At 41.3% G+C, this 10,604-nt stretch overlaps 1 protein-coding gene across 3 annotated transcripts in view; it reads left to right on the top strand.

The window, feature by feature from the left end:
• grm3 (glutamate receptor, metabotropic 3) overlaps positions 1 to 4,129 on the top strand; it is a 20,196-nt gene extending 16,067 nt beyond the window's left edge. For 2 of the 3 annotated variants that reach the window (XM_030053134.1, XM_030053133.1), the window contains exons 7-12: positions 1 to 30; positions 891 to 1,200; positions 1,360 to 1,553; positions 2,187 to 2,319; positions 3,428 to 3,609; positions 4,063 to 4,129. The exon at positions 1 to 30 is cut by the window's left edge and continues 160 nt beyond it. In XM_030053134.1, coding sequence (XP_029908994.1) covers positions 1 to 30; positions 891 to 1,200; positions 1,360 to 1,553; positions 2,187 to 2,319; positions 3,428 to 3,609; positions 4,063 to 4,129 — 916 coding nt within the window. Of the gene's footprint in view, positions 31 to 890; positions 1,201 to 1,359; positions 1,554 to 2,186; positions 2,320 to 3,427; positions 3,610 to 4,052 lie in introns of all 3 variants that reach the window. The other variant, XM_030053132.1, reaches the window with a different exon arrangement.
• Positions 4,130 to 10,604: the final 6,475 nt, after the last annotated feature.

The raw sequence follows: 10,604 nt of genomic DNA, 5'->3' as shown, positions 1-10,604 counted from the left end.
CATCGGGCCAATCACCATTGCCTGTGTAGGGTGAGTGACAGGAGGTGCTGTCAACATAATGTCAGTTTCTGAATACCCCTTAGGTGTATGTGTGTGTGTGTGTGTGTGTGTCCAGTCCCTCTTTTTGCCTCTTTTTGGGTTGAGTTCCTGACCTCCAAAATGGTCCTGGGAATTAGGGTGAGATACTCCACGAAACATCGAGGGACCACTGGTGTGGAGATTTAGCACTAAATAGCCCTGATTGGATATTTTTGCAGAATGACGCAAGCAGCGTAAACATATCAGATGGGAATTTTTTAAAAACAGGAGTAAATGACCAAAAACCATCAAGAGACCTATCAAGAGATCATCTGACTAGTGACTGAGAGGAAAACATGTTGGTCTTGTGGCATGCTGTGCCACAAGACCAGTATGTTTTCACAGTTGATCTCATTACTCATTATTTAAAAGCACTTTCATCTTCACAGCACTTGCCTTTGCAGCATGCTGTCTCATTTTTGACCTCTAAGTGTCTCTTCTCCAAAACCAAATGCATCATCATAGTTGTAAATAATCATAATCATCACCATAACGACAGCTTCAGCCATGTTTACTGCTTTGCTGTTGTCAGTTGCACACAGAATGCCTGGACACCACCTCCTTATTTGCATTCTGTTTGCTGTTCTCGGGCTGCAGTGGAGAGGTAAACAATCAAGGCATCAGGGTGCTCGCTTTGCCGTTGGAACTCTCTTCCAAAAGAAAGACCCAGGAACTTTGACCCAGTAGCTTTTTTGTAGAAAAAGGGTGTGCATGTGTGTGTGTGCATTTGCGTTTCGGTTTTTGTGGCATATATATCGAAACTGTGGCACCCTTAAACTGTCTTGGCTGCCTTACCCTAACCCTGTCTGCAGGTTCATGTGCACTGGCCTGGTAATCTGGGTGTTTATCCGACACAACAACACACCTCTGGTGAAAGCTTCAGGCAGAGAGCTGTGTTACATCCTCCTGTTGGGAGTCTTCATGTCCTACGCCATGACCTTCCTCTTCCTGGCAAAACCCTCTCCTGCCATCTGTGCCCTGCGACGCCTCGGCCTTGGCACATCTTTTGCGGTCTGCTACTCCGCCCTGCTCACCAAAACCAATAGAATCGCCAGGATTTTCAGTGGGGTGAAGGACGGTGGTGGCGCAACACGGCCACGCTTCATTAGCCCCTCCTCTCAGGTGAATGATTGCACAGTCAAATGGAGATGGATGGATCGATGGACATATGGGTGAATGGATAGGACAGAAAAACAGATGAATGGATATTAGATAGAGCATGAAACATCCTCCATTCCTCCCTATTTTCACATCTTTATTCCTCCCTTCCTTCTCCCTCAGGTGTTCATCTGTCTGAGTCTGATCTCGGTCCAGTTAGTGATGGTGTCAGTGTGGCTGCTGCTGGAAGTTCCCGGCACGCGGCGCTTCACGTTGCCAGAGCGACGGCAGACTGTCATCCTCAAGTGTAACGTACGGGACTCAAGCATGCTGCTGTCACTGGGATACGATGTGCTCCTGGTCATCCTGTGTACTGTGTAAGTGCAGCCGTTTGGTGACTTGTTATGGCATGATAAGCGACTGAAAGACTTCAAAATGCTTAATGCTTTACGCTTTTGGCCCTCGGCTTTTCATTTGATAGGTTTTGGGGCAGTTTGTTCATGTATTGGTGCAAACAAAATCCTGATAATCACTGCTTGATTTTTAAATTACACATTATTAAATCCTCAAGCGAAGCCTTAAGACAGCTAATAACTTCCATTCCAATATGAGATGTTCTGTCAATTCTATGTTTTTTCCTTCAGTATGTACTCTGTCTTTTACCTTTATTTTAAAGAGTGACTGCACTGTAAGAGACTTTTGTCTTTTTCCTCAGTGTTGATAAATGAGGATACAGTATTGAAGAAAAGCACCCTGATTTTCCGTCTTATGTTGCATTACTTATGGCATTCTACCCCTGTTTTGAGGCTCATTCTATGTCTATTTACATGTAAAGCATGTAAATGTGCATGTAATTTCTGTATTGTAAAGCACTTTGAGCTTAGTTTCTTGCATGAAAGATGCTATACCAATAAAGGATATTATTATTATTATTATTATTATTATTATTATGACAATTAGAGTAGGTGTCAAAGTTTTCTTTGCTTACAAACATGATTCCCTTTCTCTAGGTATGCCTTCAAGACCAGGAAGTGCCCCGAGAACTTCAATGAGGCCAAATTCATTGGATTCACCATGTACACCACCTGTATCATTTGGCTGGCCTTCCTTCCCATCTTCTATGTTACATCCAGTGACTACAGGGTATTTTCTTGAACACACACACAGACACACATGGGTCATAGAAAACACAGATGTAGTGGCACATTAAACAAATTCTAATCCTGCCAGCAATGGTCCCAAACCCTGCAGAGCTGGGATGACAAACAGACAGGCTCTGTCAAACTGCTGACACATGTCCAGATTTGACAGCAAAGGGAGTGAGTGTTCACCTGATCCATACAAATCTTGCGCATACACACACTTAAGTACACACATACACACACGTACTGTATCAAAGGGCCCGGGAGAAGACTGCTGATGCCAGGGCTGCTCATTTGATCCCCATAAAAACAGCTTTCTCCACCCCGCCCCACCCCCAGCTTGCTCTTTCTCTCCTTCTCACTCACTCACTCTCTCTCTCTTGGGAAATAAGCATTTCTTTGGCCTTGTAATCTGACTTTAAGATTAGTCAGGTGGAAGCACAACATCACGCACCAACATACACATCCACAAACACACACGCGTAAGCACATACATACACAGAGGAGATGTTGCAGGGCTGATTACTAATGTACTTCTCTGTACTGTAAATTTGCTGTGAGCCCCTGCTGTTTAACCCTGTCACCCTCTCTCACTCTTTTTTCAGCCACACAAAGTGAGACAAGTGTAGGAATAAAAATGCCACACCATTCACCTATCAATGCCTGTGTTTAAATTTTATTTTGCTGATATTGGACTTCCATATTCAGCCAACTCCCATTTTTACAGTATAATAAATCAAGTCCTTCAAGCCCTCTCCATTCTCTAATTGTTCCTCTAAACTGTTTCAAAGGAATAAAATCCTTACTTTATAGGCCTTATTCACTCTGAGTAGCCTAGATATATATTTGGCATTTTTATGTTACATATTTGTGAATTGTTTATTTTTATGGCTTTTACACATTGTTGTTGTATTGTGTGTAGAGTAATTTGTAATATTGATTTAGAAAGTGCTGATCACCATAACTGTATGATCATCAAATCTGTCAAATCAAATGAAGCCACACAGGTTTTAACAGCATTATGTGTTTCTATGAGTTTAATTTGCTAAACTCCAGCTATTAATTGCTGTTTGTGTCTCTTTTTTCCTTTGTGCCCTTTTCCCCTCCAGGTTCAGACCACTACGATGTGTATCTCAGTCAGTCTGAGTGGCTTTGTGGTCCTGGGCTGTATGTTTGCTCCCAAGGTCCATATCATCATGTTCCAGCCCCAGAAAAATGTGACCAGCCACAGGCTCAACCTCAATCGCTTCAGTGTCAGTGGCCCCGCCACGACGTATGCATCTCACGGTAGGTTACATGCAGTTACCTCACTTTTAAAGGGCTCCCACAGAGAGGGGGTTTAGCGCAGCATCCTCTGGCTGTTTTTCAGATGCTCGTGACAAATGGGTGGGTTCAGAATTCACTATTTTGCATAAAAGGCAGCCTTCTGGTCCACTTTGAAGCTGGCTGTACCGCAGGTCTATCTGTCTTACATCCCCTTTGTCACACCTGAAAAAACGTTTCTTCCATGGCCTTGATGATACTATTATCACATTATAAAAACTAATGCAGTGTCAGGAAAATCTTACTTATGCATTTTAGACAAAAATTATTTGACACTTACATTTGATTGTAATTCAGAGTTTTTTTTCTAAAGTAGCACTTTTAAACAATCATGAAATGTTGGATATCTGTCTTTTTTATTATTATTATTATTATTCTCACCCCCCTTCTTTGTGCATTCTGTCTCTCCAGCTTCTGTCAGCGCCCACTACGTCCCGACTGTGTGCAATGGAAGAGAAATTGTCGACTCCACCACTTCCTCCCTGTGACCACACCCAATCCACTCTCGAAATCTGCCCCTGCGACTGTTAGCCAATCCTTGAACATTACCCCCGTCAACCATCATCCCCCAACCCACGCGTCCACATACACAGCTACACACACAAGCATTCACATACACACACAAACACCCACATACACTCATACACACACACACATGCACACACATATATGTGTATATACATGTATATGTAAAAATCCACACAAATACCTTTCTTGTGGACTAGAACTATTGTTTCACATATGTAGAAAGTGTGTAACTATAATTAAATTATTTTCTAGGGATGTACATACATGGAATCAACATTGTTGTAAGTAGAGAAACAAAAGAACAAAAAAAAGTTTCTAGGAGGAATTTTTGGAGCCTTTGTTTTTGATAGCTTTGTTATGATGCTATGTAAATAGACATGCGCTCCGTCATGGTAGGAGGGTGTGTGTCCCTCAGTCTGGACGCACCGTTGTGGCTCTGCTTGACTCACCTGCAATATCCCACAGACTTTTTATTCTCATGCTTTTTTGTAGGTTTCATTGTAATAACTGATTCTGTATGCATTTATATTGTGTATCTGTACATTTGTATATTATACTACTGATGGTTCAAACAGCACAATGTTGACAGTATTGTAACGCTAGAATGAGTGTGGACAAAACTATGAACTGAATAGTATAGAACAGCTAGAATGGACATGTACAAAAACCAATCAATCTCATTGACTTACTGTAATACTGTGGCCGAACACAATGTTCACTTTGAGAAATCATCAATTCACATCTTGATAGATGTGCTTTGCATCCTAAAACAGTAAAAAAGAACCCCATTGTGGCTGCTTTGCAGATAAATATGTCTTGCTTTTGATATAAATGTTCATTTTTTTCTATTTCTAACCATGGAATCCCTTTATCTAACTGACCATAGTTCCAGACATGTGTTCACCAAAGCTACAGTATGTTCACTCCCACTCTCAAACTGCCTCTTCTTTAGAGGATTGCAGTAATGGATTGGTCATAATAACTAATTGTACGCCTGAAAAGATAGTACATCAAATGCATTTGTTTTGCCTCAGAACATTCATTTCAGCCAGGGCCATGAGAATTCTGCCAACAAAGAAAATTGGTGTCTTACCTAGCAAATTATACAATTTCTACTGAAATGACTCAAGCACTACTGGAAGCGAGTGGTTCAAAATGGCCTGTTTTGTTAAACACACATTTTAAGTTTTCAACTAACAGGGCAGTAGTTTGGCTATGTTTGTTAGGTCCCATATATTTGTGATGATGTTTTGAATATGGCTATGTGCCTTAATGTCTAGTGCTCCACATAGAGGTTGCCCTTAGATAGGAGCCAGGGATCAGTTTAGCATTACCAATCCTAAATCCTTGTTTGGTAAATGTGAAAGTGACCTCAGAGTATACTGTAAATGTTTCAGGGCAGCATCATGCTAGTTGTATTCCCTACCAAGCCTTCTGTCATTGATTGCTTACCTGAAGAAGGGTGTACAGTAAATCTGAGGAATCTTTTGCTGAAAGTGACTTTCTCAACCCCTCCTTCTTTTTCAGTCTGTGAAACAAATTTTTTATATATATATATATATATATATATATATATACATATATATATATATGTGTGTGTGTGTGTGTGTGTATATATATATATATATATATATATATATATGTATATATAAACTTTTGATAAACACCCAACACACAGATTACTGTATTATAATTTATGGATTCACTCAAATGAAAAAGGGGTTGGGAAGAGAAACTCACATAGCATTAAGATGATGTCACTGACTCATCGACTTATTGAAGTGTGCAGTTTACATGTCTGTATTAAATGTGTTGATATTGAGAGACACAGTGCAGCAGCTGGCATCGGCAGTCCCAGAGAGGCTCGTGAGAAGAAGCAGAGTACACAATGTCAGCTGCTGTTAGAGCCCAGCCAATGGAAGGATATTAGAGTTGTCCTGAGATATATCACATTTATCAAAACACCCAGACACATCAAACTCTCTATTTGTCACTGGAAATATAGCAAACTCTGTTGGGAGAAAATAACAAGATGTGGGGAAAATGCCCAAATGGCAAAAACATTATCTAGTAGTTGTGAAGACTGCTGTGAATGATGATGCTAAAAGTAAATTATATTATCACAGAAGAGCAGTGGAGAAATATAGGAATACAGTACTTTATAATTCATATTAAAGTTCAGTTTCCACTGCAGGAATTTGTTGCATTTGGTGCAAGGTGCATTTGCCAGTGAAAGCTTAATAAATTGAGCTTGAATGGTTGCATATAATATGCTGACTAAAACAGAGATGTGATTGTTGCACTAGATGTATTTCTAAAAGGATTTTAAATAATCACAATCAATTATTTGTCACGGCAGCTCTTTTGACTGTAGAGTCCCCAGATAAGCATTACAGAGCTGTCTTGTTTTATCTGCATTGAAGTTTATGGTAGGTAAAGCAGCACTGTTGAACATTCATCTCTTAAACAGCCTATACACCTCGTTGGCACAGTCCCTGTCCCCAGCAGCACCCAGGGAAATGATCACACTGAATGATAGGTTGAAAGAATCTGAGAGAGTGGTGGATGCGCCAAGATGTGCCGCCCTACACTGGGGCGTGTGCTAGGTGCAGAGAGCAGGGGGAGAGAGCTATGTGGCAGAGCAGAGGGGAGCTGCTGCTGGATTATGTAAAGCACTCCCACGGCCCAGAAGTCACAGCACTTCAATGGAAGCTCAAAGCATCCCAGAGATTCACATGGCTTTGTTAGCAGAAGGCTTAGCCATTCACTCAGTGGTCCTGCTCCCACAAGATACACCCCGCATGGCAGGTTGCTATGGACAACCGCTGCCACATCCGCTGCCGGAATGTCTATTGGTCTGCATGGAGAGGAGAAGGGTGGGAGGAGGGGTGAGGAAGAGAGTGCGAAAAGAAGAGGAATGCAAAGAGGGAAACGGGTTGCTGGTTCTGATTCAAATTGGCAGTGATTGATGCGACTTGGCCCAACAAGGCCCAGTACCCTATTCCCAGCTTTTAATGGCAACACAAATAGAGCACTTAACCTTCATTCTCCTTTCATTTAGTCTAGTGACCACTCTGGGACAGCACTCTCACACTCATCCACTAACCCTTCTCCCTCTCACTTGGTCTCACCCCTTGTACCTTTCCCCCGGCACCTTTGTTCACCTCATCTCTACTATGTGTGTGAAACTTGCTGCTGAGTCAGTCTCAGCCAAGACCACCTAAGCCAGACCAACAGATTGCTCGCCCACTACACAAAGGCACTCAGATTTGGGTGCCCAGTGCAGCACATGCCAAGGCAGTGGCCTTGAGGAGATTGGAAATGGGATAAGAGGAAGGTAGACAAAAGCGCTGAAGAGTGAATGGGAAAATAAAAATGGGATGGAGATGTAAAGAGAATGTATCTCTTTGAAATACATCACCTTATTCACTGTACTCAGTTTGGTATCTTGTGTACCCAGTATCTCTCTAGAAAGTTCTTTAATTGGCTATACTCATGACTATTCCTTTCAACAGCAAGCCGTCCACCGCAGACATTGTTCCTCTATTCAGCCTGTGCCAACTGCCATGTGCTCTACAAGGGTCTCTGTGTTGTAGCTATATAACAGAATGTGTCCTTGGTCTCTAAGTTTTGAAACGAGACAAGATCTTGGTGGTAAAATCGAGCCGAGGTCGAGCTGAACTCTGGAACTGGCCAATCACAAAGCAATAGTTCCGTGTTTATGATGCGTGCAATAACGAGGCTATGATGACATCATAATAAATACTAACAAGCAAACAGCCGGTGTTGTCTGTTTGTCCTTCTGTGTCCCTCCTGCTAACTAATCATGATCCTGGGTGTGAAAAAAAAAAACTGTTACGTGTATGTAAATCCAAATGTTGTACACAAGTGCAAGTAAATTTGTCTCTTAAGCAACATTAGCATTCCCTCACCACCATCATTTCTCTCTCTCTCTCTCTATCTCTCTGTCTCTCACACACACAGACAAACACATACAGACATACACACACGCACACACACACAGAGAGGTTATTCATAGCGCATGTTGGCAAATCTTGAAAGATGTCTCTAACACTCTGCCTAATCTGTTCCCTTAGTGATGGCACTCCAATTAAACCATCTACTGCAGCCTGCTCCCTGCCTTAGGACAATGCCCTCCAGTGTGTCAATGTCCTCATGAAAAACAGACAGACAAAGAAAGAAAGAAAGAAAGAAAGAAAGAAAGAAAGAAAGAAAGAAAAGAAAAGAAAAGAAAAGAAAAGAAAAGAAAAGAAAGAGAAGAAAAGAAAAAAGAAAGTGGGTAAGTATAACAAAGCTCAAGATCACACACAGAGAGGGGTAGGGTCTTTCAGCAGTTATCTGTCCTCCACTGCCCTCCACAGGACAGCCTGACACAGTGTATGTTAGAATAAAGGCGAAGGTCAATGGGTTTCTGTAGAAAGGGAAAGGAGTGGGGGTTGCTGGTGGGGGTCTCCAAATTTGAGGCTGCTAATTCAGGATGAATGTCAGTAGATGAGAATATTGCAGACGGTAAACTGCTTTTCTTTGCCAAGTACTAAAATGCCTGCAGGTCACGCATGTTCCCCGTTTGATCCTGGAGTCTCTTCAATGTCATGATCCTGCGTATCGTCTCCCACTTCTTGCAGAACTGGAGGTTCAGTCTTCTAGCTGTCCTGGCTTTGATCTCCCTCTAGTGGTAGGCTAGGGTCATGATACCAAAGACCTTCAAACCTCATTTCTACAGCCAGGACTTTCTATGCGTATTAAACTCTTTCATCACCCCCCTTTTTTTGCAGTTAACTTGAAGGGAAATTTGATGTATCCAAAAGCACAATAATTGGTATGTGTTGCTTGCAGTAAAACTCAAATAGCCTTATCTTTGTTAATGGAGGTTTCTGTTAGTGTTCAACCAAACAGACATGGTTGTGTGTGAATCTAACCTGATAAAACCAAGAGAAAATCCTGCTTACATCACACCATATCTTTACAATGATATGACTCAATAAACATAAACCACCTCAATTATGCATCCTGTCATAGCTCATTTTTGCTGCTTATTGAAAATCATCACGCTGCAAATCATTTACAATAATAGGTGGTATGCGTTTTTAATGGGCCAAGTGGGAAAAGATAAGGGCCTTCTGAATTGATGTAATTTAATCTCCCTTGCTGTCCCAACCGTGTAATATATCTAGTGTTTCATCACTTGCTCTCAAATTTCTAGAGCTCTTTTTCTACCTTGAAAACTGTCCTTAACCACCACCACCCGACTCCACTTTCGATGGCAAATAAGGACAGTAAAGTATTAAATGCATGGTACAATTCTCCAAACGTTTTAAAAGATGGTTTTGGGCGGGTTGTTATGGGTGTCACCCTACCAGCCACACTCCCAATATTAGACCACAGTGTTTCTACAATGGCAATAGCACTGTTAAAATGTGGAGGCTTTGGACTGTGTGTGAATGGTCACATCAAAGCTATAATGTGCCACAATCCATTCCACTGATGGATTGCAGCTGGATGGCCCTTTCTTATTTCATTCCATTTAAGCTTAAGGTTTGAGTATTTCAATACATCATGTATATGCTTTTAACTGGGCTGGGTGAAACCACCTTTGGAGTAGCTGATGTGAGAGTAGCTAATGTTGGGGTGCAGGTTCACATGAGGTCAGTCTGCAACTTTGACAAGTATCATACAAGGAGTGGTTGCCCAAACAAAATTTATTCACCCATATCTGTGTTTCTGTAAGAAAGTAAGAGGGCTAGAAAAACAAGTAACAGTGTGGTGGCCTGCAGAGAGCCCAAAATTACAGTGAGGGCCTCTTTCATCACTTCTCTGTCTTGTACTGCCCTCTACAGGAGAGCAAGCAGTAAAATACAGCTGAGTGTCACTGCAAGGTCAGAGAGGTCTACCTAAACACAGATTTCTGACTGGCCTATTAATTTACTAATCGTCATAGCCCATGACTCATGACAGATAATAGATATCCTATGAAGGCAATGAATGTTTTTGGGCAAGACAATCTGCTACTCTTTGGACTCCAAGGGGATGTAAACTACAGGGAGATAGGTCTCTAATTCTGTTAACAAGAAACCATCAAAGGCCTTGTGATTCTTTTGTCACAGAGATGGAAAAATGTCTTAATACCAAGAAAAGATCTCATAATATCTCATATTAGCTAGAAAAAAAAGTAATACTGAGAATGTTAAGATCCTTTTTTTATAAGAAGATGGTCTCAATGCCTCACAAGAGGTCTTTAGATAATATGGGGAATCTTATCTAACATTATGAACAACAAAGGTGAAAAGTGGATTTTATTCCTGCATTTTGTTTGACTCATGAGAAGACTTGCACTATTTTGGCTTCAATCAATAACCTTTTTTTTTTTTTTTTTTTTTTTTTTTAAAGACAGTAAGGTTTTCTTTAGAAAGACAA

The sequence above is a fragment of the Myripristis murdjan genome, chromosome 6 (genome assembly GCF_902150065.1).
Source record: "Myripristis murdjan chromosome 6, fMyrMur1.1, whole genome shotgun sequence".
In the NCBI taxonomy this organism is placed as follows: Eukaryota; Metazoa; Chordata; class Actinopteri; order Holocentriformes; family Holocentridae; genus Myripristis; species Myripristis murdjan.
The sequence above is the reverse complement of the archived record's forward strand: the minus strand, read 5'-3'. Positions and strand labels throughout refer to the sequence as shown.